This window comes from Lipophrys pholis (genome assembly GCF_963383615.2).
Source record: "Lipophrys pholis genome assembly, chromosome: 6".
NCBI lineage: Eukaryota > Metazoa > Chordata > Actinopteri > Blenniiformes > Blenniidae > Lipophrys > Lipophrys pholis.
This window is the reverse complement of record NC_137629.1, coordinates 7,373,266-7,390,447: the sequence shown is the minus strand read 5'-3', so window position 1 is coordinate 7,390,447 and position 17,182 is coordinate 7,373,266. Positions and strand designations below refer to the sequence as shown.

Genomic DNA, 17,182 nt, shown 5'->3' with positions numbered 1-17,182 from the left:
AAGCATTCCTGTATGGGAATAACTAATAATTTTCAAGCTGTGCGGAAATTATTCACCACATTTGCTGCATCTCCAGTGGATCTCTGCCACTGGAGACCCATTAGGTAACCCTCAGACGTCTTGCATCCTGGGTCGAGTGTTAATGACTCGGGATGACCTCTGAGCTCAAGAGACTCAGTCAGGATCAAATAACTCCTCATGCCGTCTTCAGGCTAATCTCTTCTGTTTGTTTCTGCCTCCTGCATCGCGGGCGTGTTAATGCCAAAACGTCTGATCATAAAAGACCATCATAGAGCTTAGACTGGGATCCTAAATTAGTAAGTCAATAAAGTCACTGAACCTGAGATTTCAAGGCATTTGTTGGTATTTCTGTTAAAAAAAGGAGGTTAAAAATAATCTGATCGTGACTTCAGCAAAGTGAAATAATAAACACACAGACCACTAATATATGAACTCCCACATTGACAACAGGAGGAAACTTTCCACTGTGCAAATAGTTTTTTTATTTATTTTTTATCCAATACTTGAGTTGTTTCACCTCCACAACACTTTTTCAACTCCTTTAAAAAAACAGTGAAGTCTGTGAGAGAAGAAGTGTTTCACTCAACTCTGCTGTGATGAGATACTGTGGGAAACCGAGTAAAACATTGAAGGAGAAGATGATGTAATTAGTTTTTGTTTTTTCCCCCCAATAGAAAATCTAACCATATCAATAAACAGAGCATCTTCAGGAACCATAACTCCGCCTGGCGAATGTTGGTTCTGCATCTGAAGAAAGAAACCTGCTGAGGTTTTTCTCTCTGAGTGTAAATATATGATGATGGATCCGACAATAGGAGAATATGAAAAATAATAAACATGATGTAGTTTGTCTGAGCTATAAAAGATCACTTTTGATGCCTAATTATTGTCTAATCAAAAGTCACTTCAGAGCTCTCGTGTCGAGGAGGATTTTATAATCCATTTTGAGAATCTGTGTGCAACACGTGCGCGTTTGCAAGATCACAGAACATTTTTTCTCATTAGATCCTGAGCTAATGAAGTTAGCCCAGTTGTGAGATGCATAATCGTACACATCAATCTCAATTTAAAGCTGTAATCATCGCTTCTACTTCCAATCGCTGGCGCCAACTTCTGATTAATATCTTTCTTTCTTTTAACTACAGATAAAAAAAAAAAAGAGAAGAACTTTCTGACGACCACATGCCACACCTCACCATACACAACACAACAAACGTTAACAGAAGTGACCAAAAAAACTAATATATTCAAAAATATTAGAGTTAGTTACATACACTTTTTGAAGTTTACACATCTGAAAGGTGTGCATGCGATCATCCGTTCAAGTTGACTGTCGTAAAAAAACGCTAAGCTTTAAACTCAATACGAGCACTGCTGAAATAAGAAAAATGTTGCCGCTGCACAGACGAACCAATCTGGCCGATGGTGGAAGGGTAAAACTATTAATATAGAGTAAAACCTCTGATGTAGGGACGCCCTAAAATCCAATGGCAAGTGTCCCCTGAAGACAGGTGTCCTCTCTTTGGAGGGACGGGTTACGAAGACAAATTGTAGGACCAGTTGATATTGAACAAACCAAACACCAAATATGTTATGGTTATTTAAAAGCACATAACTGAGCCAATACAAGATGTATACAATTTAAATACATACTGTATATATACATTTATATAAGATGTATACAAAATAATTATTAAATAAGGTTTAATTTACTTCAGGGACCAAATACAGTCCAGTTTCCTCTCTACATGGACCATACTGGTAAAATATTACTATAATAACCTTTAAATTTACACTTCAAAGTTTTTCTTTGTTGTGGCCAGAGTATGTAATGAAGTTGTCTATATTGTTGCAAGATCAAACAGTTAGTACTGAAAATGATTACAATCTCAACATAAAGTAAATTTCAATGAAACATTCTGGTGCAAAATACAATGAAATATAAAAAAAAAACTTGTATAAATCCTATATAACCACCTTGCTTGGTGGGACCAGTTTGGAGCCTCTTACGGTCGGTTTTGGCCTTATGTTCTCTTAAAATCGTCATCCACCCTGTGCACTAGGTTCTGCTCCGACCCTCTGCGGTCGACTGCGCGATCTGTGCACGCCGACTGCGCATGCGCCAGAGTCTACTGGATGCTTTTTTGAGGAGATCCTCCGTCTCCCGTCTGAACAATCACAATTTAAAAGCAAATGAAGAGCCAGATGGCTCAGAACTCCAGAAGTGAAACATAAACTTGAGGAAAGGTGGATAACTTTACGGAACATTATCCATACTACACTCTGGATACAATCGTGTAGCACCCGTGGCCTGAATATTATAATAATCGGGTCCAGCCCAAGGGTGCTACACTCTGGATACAATCGTGTAGCACCCGTGGCCTGAATATTATAATAATCGGGTCCAGCCCAAGTATTTTGGCCGTCTTAGTGTCGCTCAGCTTGAAATTTGCCAGGAAAACCTGTCCGTTGTCGACGTTCGGCAGGTTGTACGCTCATTAAAGTGTGTTAACAGTTAAATATGTGTCCGTGCACAGTGACGTGTCCACCCAGTACAGGGTGTTGCTCTTACCGGGTCCGCTCTTTAGAGGCCCTACTGTTATAAGAAAAAGAACATGGATAACATTTTGGCATACTTAGAAATTAGATATATATTTTTAAAATGTATGCATCCACCACACATCACACTTTTGTTGATATTTTTCCTTCATGTTTGCTTTTGAATACAAGATCAACATTTGTGATTTCACGATGACTCCCTCAGCAGATGGGGCCGATCCGATCCAGTATCGGGTTCCCATACCAACGTAATTCACGGATCGGAGATTTCCGATCCAACCTGTGGAGATTTCCGATCCATGAGCCTCGTCTGTGCTCTACTGTTGCTGAAATGACTCCACAAGTGTTTTCCTGCTGCTGCTCTGCTCGCTGGCTGAAAACTGTGGACTGGATTTACTGAACAGAGGCAGAGTCAGGAAATCCATTCCACAGTTTGCAGCCAGCGAGCAGGCTAACGTATTAGCACTGTGGCTACCCACATTTTCATGATAACATGTCGTTGTTTGGGCGTATTCTACGCTCAAAACACCGCAAAGCAACAGCAACGTGGATGTTTGCAAAGCAGTTGTACAGCGAGGCGGTCGCTCTGCCTCCAGAAGTCACCGTTTTAAAACGCCAGCTCACCGAGGAGAACAACACAGCCAGCAGCATCTAAACAATGAACAGCAGCTCCTCCACGCTGTAGCAGGCGATTCACACCTCCGTGAAGCTGCGTCCTACTCCATACAAAACTCCCTGAAAATAGTCCCAATCATTCCAGCTGGAAACACCGCTGTTTGTGCTGCATTGCTAAAGAATTTTCCCAGGGATTAATAAAGTGATTCTGAGGTTTTAAAGATATAACAAGTTTATTATGAGACCCCCACATTGTCCAAATGGAACAAAAGTAGTTTGTACTGCTTCCTTTTCTGACCTTATACTAGCCTCAAGTTGCCTTTTGAGAGAATACATGTATACATGTTATACATTTCATACTTGCCTTTACAGATGAGTTTATTACAGCCTCATATAAAATCAACAATAATGATAAGAATATTAAAGCAAACCAAACTCTGGTAGCGGAATAGTATCGGTATCGGCAGATATCCAAATTCAGGTATCGGGATCGGATCGGAAGTGAAAAAACACGGATCGTTGTATCCCTAACTATTGCTCCATTCAGGGGGAATTGCAGTAACTAAGTTACGCTCTGTAATCATTATGTTGTTGCACCATTTGCACTTGATTGCAAACAGTTCAAGATTAGTTTTTGCTTAATTTTCTCTACTAACAATATCTCAAAACTCCCCAAATGTGTATTTAAGTGTGGACAGCAAATAAGTGGGATGTTGATCAAGTTCTACGTTAAAGCGAAAAGTGATGAATTTCTAATGAAATGACTGCACTGGCTTTTCCTCTTTGGTTTCTACAAAGGTTCTATATTTAGTCTTCACAGTGTGCAGAAACAGAAGCATAACTCAAGCGATCACGACACTAATGGTGGTAATGGCGATCGGTATATGAATATTTTATTTGCAGCCACTGGAAAAACTTCTACTTTAAAGAGGAAATCTGGATTATCACACAGGCACTTTGACACATTTCTCTGTCCACCATATCTGTTAGCCTCTATGGTGTTCCTGTCTCTTTGTGTGCATGAAAGGTGATGCAACCCTTCCACCATACTGGCATCAAGAACAGCACCTATTGACACAGGGTGCATGTGTAAGAGTAATGGTATGTATGGTATGCTTTAATGCAAGAAGTGTCTTTGATGTGAATAGTGTACTATTGAGCCTTTGAGCAACCCACATGTCCACGTTTTGGCTCTCCAGCAGAACCACAAACCCACCCCAGCATGCATTCACCCGCCTCTGAAGTCCAGGGGTGTCCCAGCACTGTGGCGTTTCTATCATTAACACACCAGGAGGTTTAATGAGCCTCTCTACTGAGGAATTTAACTCATATCTTGCAGAAAGCTCTCAGTTTCTGTCAAATATGGCTTCTTGATAAGTAATAACTTTCACAAATGTTGGCCAGCAGGGAATCTGAATGCTAATGACTTTCCATGTGAAAATGGCTATATTAGTTTTGTTTAATAATCATCACATGTAGTGCTGGGAAAACTGTCAATGGGTGTTTCTGACTGACTTTAGAGCCCAAGAGATATTTGTCCATCTGCAGGCTAAATTATATAATCCAATTTTTATCCACTTTATATTGTTCAAACTCATTTTGGCACTGAATCCTGTCTGCATTGAGACTTTGGGTCCCAGCCACACGGTGATAAAGAAATACATCAGAGCTCAGTGAAGATATGGGCAGGAAACTTACCACATGAATATTAGTCTACCTTGTTGGAGGTACACATACATAAAAGCATTCTGTATTTCATAAAGTGTGCAACTTTAAGCAACTCTTTCATCATCAAGGTGCCCCTCAACTTTCCTAATAGGTTCCAGTTCACTCAAACATGCTGATATCTTCCTTATTGGCATCTCTTTACTGGATTCCTGTAAAATCTAGAATCTAAAATTATTATATGAAGTCACAAAACTCTTCACTAAATCTTACAGCAGTAACCAACTTTAATGCAGTTACAAATAACGTATAATTCACACATTTGTAATCTATCAGGAATTGTGCATTTTTTTTGGTTTATAGTTCATATAGTACTTTGGATTTTTGTCTGTATGATGCACTGACTCGGTGGCACTTATAATTTCATTATATATTTTACCATCACAATAATGAATCTGTAAAATCTATTTTTGTGCGTCATGTTTTCAAAGCAGAACAGTTTTTACTTTGTGTATTTGACCTTTAAAAAGGAGGAAATGAAGCAAAGTTTCAGGTATGAGGTTCCTGTCATGCAGAATCAGTTATCAGTGTTCAAACTTCTAATGCTCATCCTGGAACATTTTCTTAGTTCAGCTGCTATGGGTTTAGCATCATTATATGTCATTAGCTCGTATGTATTTTGTTCTGTAGTCTGTGCTGACTCATCTATTTATCTTTCTGCACTGTATCTCGATGGAGAGCTAAAAGCGCCTCATCGGTAGTCCAACAATACATTGATCATTATCCTGTCTGTCTCTTTTCTGTCCTTATCCCCCCTATGTCCAACATGACCCAGCAGCCTAAGCCTGAACCTAATGGAAGTGTATTCTTGTTAAAGGAGTTTTACTCCTTCAATACTTCCTGTTTTCTTTTTCTCTGGACTGTCCTCTTTCAGGCTGTGTTTCACTTGAATGTTAAGTGCAGTTAATTTAATGTTGTGGTTTCCTATTAGAGCATAATGATTTCGCAAAAACAAAATACTGGTAAAGAAACAACAACAACTAAATAGTTTTAGAAATCGAATGAATGAAAATTTGAATTTATGCTGAAGTAGGATCCAGCTGAAGTGAAATGCTAATTATTTAATTTCTTGTCTTTAGAAAACAGGTAAATTTTAAACTTTTGCAGTTCAACCGAGAAACTGGATAACGGACAAGTGGGAGGAACACCAACGACAACACAATTCACAGATGGCACCACATGTTCCCTGTGTGAGTAATCGCTCTTCAATTCTAAAATGACCTGCTTTTGAGTACAAGAGTGAGCATAAGAATTACTTCCATGTGGACAGACTTATTATAATACCTGTTCCAAATACTTGGTAACAAGTCTCTCGAGGCGTCTGGGAATGGAACAGTTCTTAGGAAAAAATTGACTTGAAATAATTGTGGTGGTTAAAATGTCATTGACCAGAAAACAGCAAGCTCCACTTCTAACAGGTTGACAGTATTTTAAATGAAAGCAGTATTATAAACTATGACGTTTATGTTACTATATTGTCAACATTTTTGGTTAATAATACTGAAGTTTGCTAAAGGTTATTTGTTACTGTTGTAGTGCTTTAAAGCTGCTGTTAGTTTGTGTGCCGAAAACTGAGCAATTGTTAGCAGATGCATTATCTGAAGCTAAAGTTCATTTAAATACTATTTCACTAAATTCCCTATAGCAACAAGTATTGTGATAAGAACCAATAATGTAATACCTGCCAATAGTGTGACCATTTTGTCAAATTCTTAATAACCTAACAAATTGCCAGTATTGTAATATAACAGTGAAATAACACTTTTTACAGCTGCATATAGTATGTATCCTCAATGAATTAATGCCACCCACTATACCTATTTCTGATAATCCAAATGCACAAAACCTGCAAACAAATCTATTATTTACAAAACATGCAGTACTATTTATGCAATATTGTGTTAAAATATGAAGTTGTTGAAGATTAAAATGTTTTTTTAAAGCTACTTCAGTTAATGTAATAACTTAAATGAAACTAGAGCTACACTCGGTAGAGCGCAGAACTTCGCCAACGCCACATTTGTTTGCTGAATCTAGTTAGCATTGCTAGCATGATGGTCATTAGCTCATATCGATGCTAACTAGGTAGGTCAGGTAGCAGGGAGCGTCTCCATGGCAACAGACACTGATCTCTTTTGATCTCCTCCATGAGGTGCCTGTCTCTTCTGCTTTGTATGGAAAACCTTTTGGGGAGGATTTATTCAGAAGTGGTTTGCTGTTAATGTCCCAAAATCTAATCGATTGGTCCTTGGATTAGGGCAAATCATCCCTCAAGATTTTATGCATTTCAGGTGAGTAGTTTCTGCGAAAAGTTGGTAAAATATATATTTCCCAACCAATTAATTAATTAGTTAATGCAGACGAAAACATAACCTCTGCCAACTTTCATTGGTCACCCAACTTTGGTTTGAGAAGATAACTATTCCCTCCCTCCCTCCCTTTCTACCTTCCATACATTAGTTTATAAATGTGAGTCTTCCAAGGAGCACCAACCTCCATATTGTGGAGCATCTTACCAAACTAACCAAGTAACCAGCAAACTTTGCTGAACTTCATGAGTGAATCAGTCAATGGACTAAACCTCACAGTTCAGTCAACGTGATGCAGCAGCAATGTGATGATGCAACTGACAAACTGTATTATTAAAACAAGCTCAACAGTGGGAGGCCATTAAACCTAACACAAGAGTGATTTTACCGACTATTCAATAACAAGTAAAGTGAAGCCATCACTTTTTTGAAGGCTTGTAACTGTAATTAGGTCTTCCAGTAAGTTGCCCAACAGTGTCTGCTGGCTGGATTTTACAGCAACCAGGAGATGTTATGGTTTCAAGCTGAGAATCAAATGACTGAAACTGATTGCTTCTGCAGCTCAGTTTTAAGCCTGAATGGATCTTCACGTGACTGTGCAGGTGGATGATTATCATCCGCTGCACAAGTGAAGTTATGTACTGATAATGTCTCCTTTCTCTTTCTCTCTAGTGTGAAGCAAAAACTGAAATATTTCCAGTAATCAGACAGTTGGCAGAAAGATGACTGTGATTAACGCCGTCACGTATGACAAATTGCCTCTGTGTTGTTTTAGTGTGTCAAGACAATTGTGCTTTCCGTTGAATTGAATAGAGATCACATGCACCCTCGAGGTCAAAACATCCAGAGACAAAACAAGCTGAAATATTCATGTTTATAAAAAGCCATCTTGATATGCACCCACACTTTACATAAATCTACAAATAATAACTGGAAAGGTCAGAGCGTGTTTCACTACCAAACAACTCTGAAACTAAACGTCTTCTAATGAACACTGTTGTCCAAACACAGTCATGATCAATGAATAGAAGGCAAGCGCTGCTCTACATTTACAAAAGAAGTAATTATTGCAGATTACCATCTCTACAGAGCCAGATCATATCTTTTGTAAAATTATAACACTATTGTGGTTGATAAGACTACAGCAGTATCACACAAATCCCAAACAACAGGGGGAGGACACTGAATCAAGCTCCCGCTGAGATTTCAAAGCTGAACATGTGATATGTATATTAATGAAATGCCTGAGAGGAAAACTAAGCACAGTCTTGAAACATCAAGTTTTTCAGCCGGCTGCACTATTGATTTTGTACGTTTCTTTGTGCAACCTTCATATTGGTGGCTGAAGGTTGTATAGAAGAAAACTCTGACTCTGACCCGTGTGATCGTCTCACGTTGCCCTGTGATGAACTGGTGACCTGTCCAGGGTGAACACTGCCTCTGCCCAAAGTCAGCAAGAATACACTTCAGCCCCACACAATCCTAAATTCAATCAAGTGCTAGAGAAGATGAATGGATGCAGTTGACATCCTATAGTCCCACAACTGTGGACACTTGGTCTCCGAGTCAATAAAACACATGTCAACGCTGTCAAACTCCCTTTCGTCCCCAGTAATCTGTGAGAGGTTGAAGAACTGATTCCACCGCCACGAAAGAATCTGTGTTGTTTCAAAGTCTCTTTCCAGGACAACGACATAGATTTCCCAGGAGAGGATGAGAAGTTTGACACCTCGAAGATTGGCACAAACTCTCAAGTGCAGTTTTTGAGAAAAGGAACGACACCCCGATCTGCTAGTATGCTATATTGCAGAAGTGTGTCCAGCCAGACAGCCCTATCATATTCAGGATTTTAAACATCTCTGGGTGAGTTGCTCTACCACTGGCTGCTTGCCATAATGGAGTGTTTTGACAATTGTCGTGACTTCCGTTAGAATGATAGACGGGGACGGTGCAAAAGCCTTCGGGTTGGCCTGGTTCAAGAGCTGATCAAAATGCTCCCTTCATCTCCCGATGATATCCTCATTTCATAGCCTGCCGTTAACGGTCTGCTGAGTCAGGAATCCCCTGAGCGAACACTTCATGAAGGATCCTTCATCAGCTTGATGGTCCCCCTTACTGCTGGTGTCCACCGGAGTGTCTTCCAGTTGCTGCCCTAAATAGCATTGACAAGCTTCTTGCTGCACTATCCTGAGGCTTTGAACAGGATCCAGGTGAGCTTTCTTAACCCTTTCAGCCTCCACTGTTCGAAATACTCAAGCAATGCAACATTTGTCATTACAGCACGTGGATAACATCATTCTATTATGGCGCGGAAACCAAGGACAGAAAAAACACCTGATTAAATATTCAACAGGCCACTGAGGAAAACGTGTCCTTATCACTGTGAAACATGTGGTCTATGTTTAGAAATAGCAGTAGGTTGGGCAGATAAGACAAGGCGGTTTATTTGAATGTTCAAGAACGAGGGGGAGTATTCATAGAGATAACATCATCTGTCGACCACCTAACAACAAATCATTTACATTGACAATAGAATGTTGCCACCCGCCCTCTGCTGTATGTTCATTATTCCATCAAGGTCTGCAGTTACAAGCGTATGTAGATGAACGGTAAGCACATTCCTCCACGTTGTGGGAGATGATCGCTTCAAGCAACAAACAAAACAACAATTTAAAAGACATCAATAATTACTGCAAAGCATCTATCAAAAACTATGATATTGAAGGCTTTGTTGAGAAATAAAAAAAGATAAAAACACTATAAATAAATAGGCATTAAATATAGCTTTTACCACCAGATATGGTTATTAAAAATACAACATCCTCAAACTATTTTCTATTCAAAAGCTATATCAAGTATTCTTTTTCCATAATATTACGACACTGTTTCATTCAATTATGGACATTAGCCTGATAAATATGTGGGAAGAAAAAATAATGACAATAAAAACAGATTTTCACACTTTCAGAACTAAATGGACTGTCAATGTGATGATGATAAACAGTGCAAAACCAAAAGCGTAACAAGAACATCCCATGCAGACAAGACATGAAGATGTTCTTAGTTTACAGTGTGTCTGGAGTGTGTGACTTCAGTTAATTGCACTCCTAATTCATGATGGTTAGCAGATCTGCATTAGTACGACTTTTACCTCTATTTTATGAAGGTGCATTTATCACCAATGTGAGACGAATAAAATTCATGTTTTTATGCAACATGAAATCTGGGCTTTCTGATCAGGCCGCATCGCCTAAAGTCTGTGGAGACAGATAAGATAAGGCTGGTTATGGTTTCCAGGACTTACTTGAGTACATGTGTGGAGCCGTTGATCTGTGTGGCTGTGCACGGCGCGCCCGACCCCAGGATGGACGGCCTGCGATACCGCTTCCTCCCACAGCACAGGATGATGAGGAAGGCACGGCGGAAGGACTTGTTGAGGAAGGCGTAGAGGATGGGGTTGAGCATGGAGTTGATGTAGCCCAACCACAGGCAGGCCACCCACAGCTTGTCGGGCACCGTGTAGTCTATAAAGGGGTCCACCACGTTGGTGACGAAGAATGGCGCCCAGCAGAGGCAGAAACACCCCATGATGATGCACAGAGTCTTTGCGGCTTTAGTCTCTGTTCGCATGCGATGGTTGCGCTGATGGTCCGCAGAGTCCGACGTTGTACCCGCCCCGACACCGGTGCCAGAAGTGGCGCCGGCTCCTCCCGCCCGCTGAAGCATGCTGATCTGTAGGGCATGAGCGCGGGCTGTGATGTAGATCCTCTGGTAGGCCAGCACCATGAGGACCAGAGGGATGTAGAAGGCCACCACCGAGCAGGTCAGGGCGTACGGCTTGTTGACCATGAAGACACAGGACGTGGAGTTGCTCCCCTCACTGTGGCGCCTCTGTTCAATCTAGTAAAGATCACATGGAGACATGATCAACTCTGCTGTGCCAAATAGTAAAGCACATTTAGATTCATACACACCCAGAGGGTGAGTCTCCTTGGACGAGTGCGTGTAATAAAAAGGTGGTCTGCAGCTATTCAGGGAGAGGGAGGCTCTCCACGTCACTATTGATCATAGTGAAGTCCAATCTCGACTTCCCCTCCGCTATCATGTCATGTCTGCAGGAAACTGTGGCTATGAGCTACGAGATGAATAATACAGTCCAGCCCGTATTACTAAATGAAAGGCTCTCTCTCTCTCTCTCTCTCTTGCTCTCTCTCTCACTCTTACTCATATAAAATGGGAGCTGTTTTTATCAATGAACTGATATATATGTGTGTCAGGTAAGGTTACTGGATCTCCCACTTGAGTGCAAACAAAGTAATTAGACCTCTGAGTGTTGAGGAACAGGAAGAAATAGACACATTTGATATTTGTAATCCATGTGTGTAGTTTTTGCTCACAGACATTGACCATGATTTATTTCACTGCAGTAAAACTGAGGTCAGAAGTCCTGCTGAGTAACAAAGTGCTGGGGGTTTAACCAAGTCACATAAGTTGTAAAAACAGAATGTAAAAGCAATGAACAGCATGTGTGTTCAATTATAAAATGTACAAATTTAGGCAAAGAAAAAAAAGAAAAGCCAACATTACAATCCTGAAATGTTAGATTTTAATTGTCCATACAGCATGGATCTAAGACAGGGGTGTCAAACTCATTTCACTTCAGGGGCCACAGCGCAATCTGATCTCAAGCATGCTGGACCAGTAAATAATTACATCATAATATATAAATAACTAAAACTGTACATATCTGTCTTTGCTTTAGGGCAGAAAAGTATTATTACATCATTACGAAGTTCATTAAGTCAAATATCCTTTTAGAAAACATGACAAACTTGAAAATTCTACAATATCAGGCCTCAGTTCACCATGTGCATTATAACTTATAGATCATAGTGGATTGTTATTACTCTATTCACATCTTCAAAGGCATAGACAATTTGGCCACATGTAGCTGGAACTCTAAAATATAGTAGGCCAGTTCATATTATTCTTACTATTTCTACGTCTGTGTAGTGTTCCTGGTCACCTGAACCGATTAACCACATAATACAAACTAAAGCGGGAAGAAAATAAGTGATATCCATTTGCGCCCCCGGTGGTCAAATAAATATATTGCAGTTAATGTCATCATTTTTCACACCTAGCAAATTTCATCTGGCGGGCCGGATTAGACTCTCTAGCGGGCCGGTTCTGTACGTTTGATTGCCCGGATCTAAAGGTACTGTTGTGAGACATTGTGATGGAAATTAAAAGAGAATTCATGATGTGAAGCCTGACTGGGCAACAAAAATCAGCAGACATAGATCTGGAAGGTGGAAGCATATTAGAAAAACAGTTATTGAGATGCACCTGTGCTTCTTGGAGGTGTTTCAGTTTGTGCCAGACCTCACCAGCTCCTCGGAATATTCAGTAGCTCTAATGAGACCCGGAGAGAGTCGCTGCCACCACTGCAGTTCAGCCTTGCTAAGTGTGTGTTTGAAAACATGGATGCCACGTGTGGGTCACTGTCATGGCCGCCAAACTGAGCCGCAAGTAACTTTTGCTGGCACTTCGACGAAAGCGGACGGGGGCGAGCCAGGTTATTGGTGGCTTGGGAGTTTTCCTCTCTCTTTCTTTCCATCTTAGTACTGCTCCCGTCTTTAGACGGTCATATCCAGAAACCATGTTGTGTTTGCATTTCCTTTAAATTTTCATTTAAGAATCTATATAAGAGATATTCACTTTGTGTTAGTAACACTGATCTTATATGTCAAAATGTTCTTATGTGTTGTCATTTCTAGTATTTTTGAGCTTTCGTTTGAATTCCAAACAATTAGGCTGACAAGCATAACCACTTTATTGCACCTATAGGAAAAAACTAAGCCGAGTGCTTCTAGCCTGTTTAAGTTAAGTTAACATTAAAACCCAGAAAAAAAGATGTCCGCTAATGGGACAGCGAGAGCACAGATGAGTGGATGATAAATCTTCTTAAATATAATAATTACATTGAGTTATCTACCTGTTGTGAATACAGAGGAAATGTATCATCTTCTAAGCGCAGAGTACTCATTACTGAAAACCTGAAAGGTAAGATTGTATCCTGGAAAATACACTATTGTGATAATTAGAAAAGCATATTTCATATAAATTTATTGTCCAACTTTAAGTGTTTTGGGCCAACATAGAAGTCCCCACAGACCCCCGAGAAGAATATGAAATACATTAATAATCAAATACATTTTCCTCACTTTAAATTAGTTAGTTTAGTTCCATTTTGGTAGAAATTGTAACTTCAGTGTGTATTATTTTGTCTCTGTGTGTCAGCGGCCTTGTCCATCTGTCTTTGAATCCAGCAACATGTTGATCACCATGGCGACAGGTGAAGCTGTGTATGTCAACAATGCAGTTTGTTTCTAGGTGGAAGTAGACAATTGCTGCTTTATTCAAGAGTTCAAGTTCAGGAGTTCAATAATTTACTCTAGGGATTAATAAAGTATTTCTATTCTATTCTCTTTCCGTACACAGTTCATTAAACCTTATGAGCTACTGCTGCACTCGAGTTTGAAGAGTCTCTGTGCAGTCAAGTGACTGGGTGGCGTCGATTGATTGGTCACATATTATCAGGCGACAGAGGTGAAAGTCTCTTCAGCAGGTAATGTTGATTTAATACATTCACGCCAAAAGTGAAAGCTTATAGCCCAAAGTAATGGAGGAAGAGTCACATTTTTGTTCAGATTTGTACTCGAGTGAATGTAAAAAGCTTTAAATAAGATGCAGTAATTATGATGCATTACTCCTCATCGAGTTATAATACTGTCATTGTCAGCATGCATACGACAGCTAATTTAAAGCAGGTAATAATCTGGCTGGAATATTTGAAAACAGTCCATTCAACACTTCCATGTTTTGGAATGAAAGGGGAAGTCTTGGCAATCAATCATTCAGTCTTCAAATGGTCAACTTTTGCACCTTTGCCATTTCACTGTAAAGCTGAATAACTGTCACACATTAAAACAAACAAGCCAGTTTGAAAAGAGTAAAAAGTATAAAGAAAGTTTGGAGTAAAAGCAAAAATTGATCATCAAAACCTAAAACACACAGACACTTTGTGACCTGCAGCCTCTGGTTAACAGTGGAGTGCAGCCATCATGAAAATCGACTCTGGTTGTGATATTTTTGACTCCGCTGCCGGATCCTTCCGGCCCCACGCCGACATGCGGGCGGCTGCACTCACCAGGTGGTCGATGCCGATGCTGTTCCAGCCCTGCATGATGGGCAGGAAAGAAATGAAAGTGGGAATGACCCAGCAGCCACCGATCATTAACGCCACTCGCATGGGCGTCATCTTGTTCCGGTAGACCAGAGGCTGGCAGCAGATAGCGTAGTACCTGCAGAAAGATGATAGAAGAGGTAGAAATACCTTCAAGGGCACAGTATGAATTGTACAAAAGGAAAAGCAGACAGGGACGTTCGAACATTAGATTTCTTTTTATCTATCTTGGCTTACATGATATATATAAATTTATGAAGCCAAATAAAGAGCCTCTTGCAGACAAATGATGCAGTCGAGTGAAAAATCAAAGGAAGGTTTTCCAAATCTACCTCGTTTGATTTGATTTGAGCTGATTATTTTCTTCTTGTGGTTGTTTTATTTGATTTAATGTTCTTGAACATGGAACTTGGATTTTGGAGCATGACATAATTACTATTTATTTAGTTCCTGATTTGTTTCTTTCACACCAACAATCTCAAGTTAATGACAATCAAAGAAGACACAACAAGTTGTTGCGCAACACATTGAATAACTGCTGCTTGTGTGTGATAATTGTAGTTTTCAGAATTTGTGAAATTAATAACCAAGTATGACACTTCTGCATTCAACTGCTTCTATTGTGACATAAACTGATGTATTTTGCCCATTTTTCTTGGAAAAGTGCCTTTTAGTCACAGTTATTGTGCAGTCACAATAAGTACTTGATAAATTCTGAAATATTATGACACCTTATTTCCTGAAGATTTCCACAGAACAGGTGAAAATAGACACACTGGGGCATTTTTATCAACCTCTGTTAAAAACAACACATTACACTGTAGGACAGTAGCATGGTGTGTGAGACGTGTCAACATGACTTAAAACAAATGGAATCCTGTAAGACATACATCTCATTTATTAAATATTTTAAACTTTGCAGAGATTTAATTGCGAATAAATTACATATATTGTAATTTTTATTTTCTATTCTTTTTACTTTAAGTCATCTTGGGTGAGAACTGAGCTCTGGATTACACTTTGAAATATCGCTGGAAACAAGAGCAGTCAGAGCTTTCTAACCTCCACCAAGGGTCGACATGGACACAGGGAAATGAGTGATATTCCACAGCCAGATCAACTGCTTTTATTCATTAATTTAGTTTCGCGATCACATGACTTTGTTTCAGAATTTGAAAAAACACAAGATAAGACAATATATTGCAAAATGAAAATTGTCTATTGTAACAATTATTTTGATCCGGATCGCCAGCAAAATGTAATGGGATCTTTCTTTGATCAAAATGCACCTGTCAACCAGTTTTTATGAAGATCCACTCATTAGTCTTTGAGATATCTTGTTGACAAACAGACAAACAGACAAATAAATGCGGTTGATTTTATAACCTCCTTGGTAATACGTTTAAATTCTCAATTTTCAGGTATTTTAATCGACGCCCGATAAATGGTTAAAGCTTGTATTGTTTTCCTTTTATTATTCATTCCTGTCTTCAATCTTGTTTTCATTCAATGATAAAAAAAATTTTAATAAAAATGCATTTGCAACGAGAATCATTTCCAAGTTTCTCTTAATCTCCTGTTATGCTTTTTAACATTCTCCAAATCTGTCTTGTGATATGAGGAGGAACATTCATCTCTCACATCTCCTTGATTTTACTCTTGTCTTACTTGCTTCGGTATGTGTGTAGAACTGTCTAGTATTTCCCAGGTGGTCAGAATTTTAGGGAGAAGTAGAAGCCTGTATTTTTCACTTTTTTCAAACCTTTCTTTTTTGATTGCAACCTGTGAGGATAATACGTGACATTTTTTTCTCCTTTTTCTGATCACATCCTGCTCCCTTCTTCAGAAACCTCCACTGAAATAGCAATAAGAGACCACATCAGGTCAATGCACCACTATCACAGAAATCTGTGTCCTATTTCTTTCCACTGTCGGACTGTCAGGCAGTAGATTGTCAGCTGGCCTTGGCTGCTCAATTGCTGCTTGAGACAGGAAGTTCAGTTTGTCAGTGGCGCCCTTCATCACTTGTCCACCGTGACAGAAATTAGACAGAGAAGAGACACAAATATCATATTTCATTTGATGAAAGTGGCAGTAAGCCATCCTGTGACATTCGTCAGGGAGTAAACAGAATACGAGATTTGATTTCTTGATTCAGGTGAATTTATTTGACTCCATCACCAGCAGATGCAACTGAAGAAAACCCAAACGTAGCTATAGAGGGGACAATGAGCATTTTAGATAAAAACACATTATCACAGTGGCTATGGGCTCACACATCCGTGCTATGAATTTAAATTAGTGTGTGTGTGTGTGTGTGTGTGTGTGTGTGTGTGTGTGTGTGTGTGTGTGTGTGTGTGTGTGTGTGTGTGTGTGTGTGTGTGTGTGTGTGTGTCCTCATAGTTCCCCAACACCTGCATTCAGAGTATCTGGTTCTCCTTTGCTGCTGCTGTTCCATGAATAGACCCTGGTGAGGTTCTATATAAGAACGCCTGCTCTACCTCACGCACACGCTGGATGCCACTTTTCATTATGTCTTAAGATTTATTACTGGCAGTGCGTCAGTCATCGTTCTGTCTGTATGTCGAGGCAGGACGGTCGTCTTTGTCTGCTTGGAGGCTTCTCTATCGGTACACCTTCATTTATAAAACAATAACTGCTCCCATGATACCTCTCCATATACCTTTCCTTTAAGATCAAGTGC

The 17,182-nt window shown here is 39.7% G+C and overlaps 1 protein-coding gene across 1 annotated transcript in view; it reads right to left on the bottom strand.

Annotated features, from left to right (window-relative positions):
• htr4 (5-hydroxytryptamine receptor 4) overlaps positions 1-17,182 on the bottom strand; it is a 193,810-nt gene that overhangs the window by 55,400 nt on the left and 121,228 nt on the right. The window contains exons 5-6 of the mRNA XM_080465165.1: positions 14,443-14,596; positions 10,534-11,129 (exon numbers count right to left, since the gene is read on the bottom strand). Of these exons, the coding sequence (XP_080321291.1) occupies positions 10,534-11,129; positions 14,443-14,596 (750 nt within the window). The remainder of the gene's footprint in view (positions 1-10,533; positions 11,130-14,442; positions 14,597-17,182) is intronic.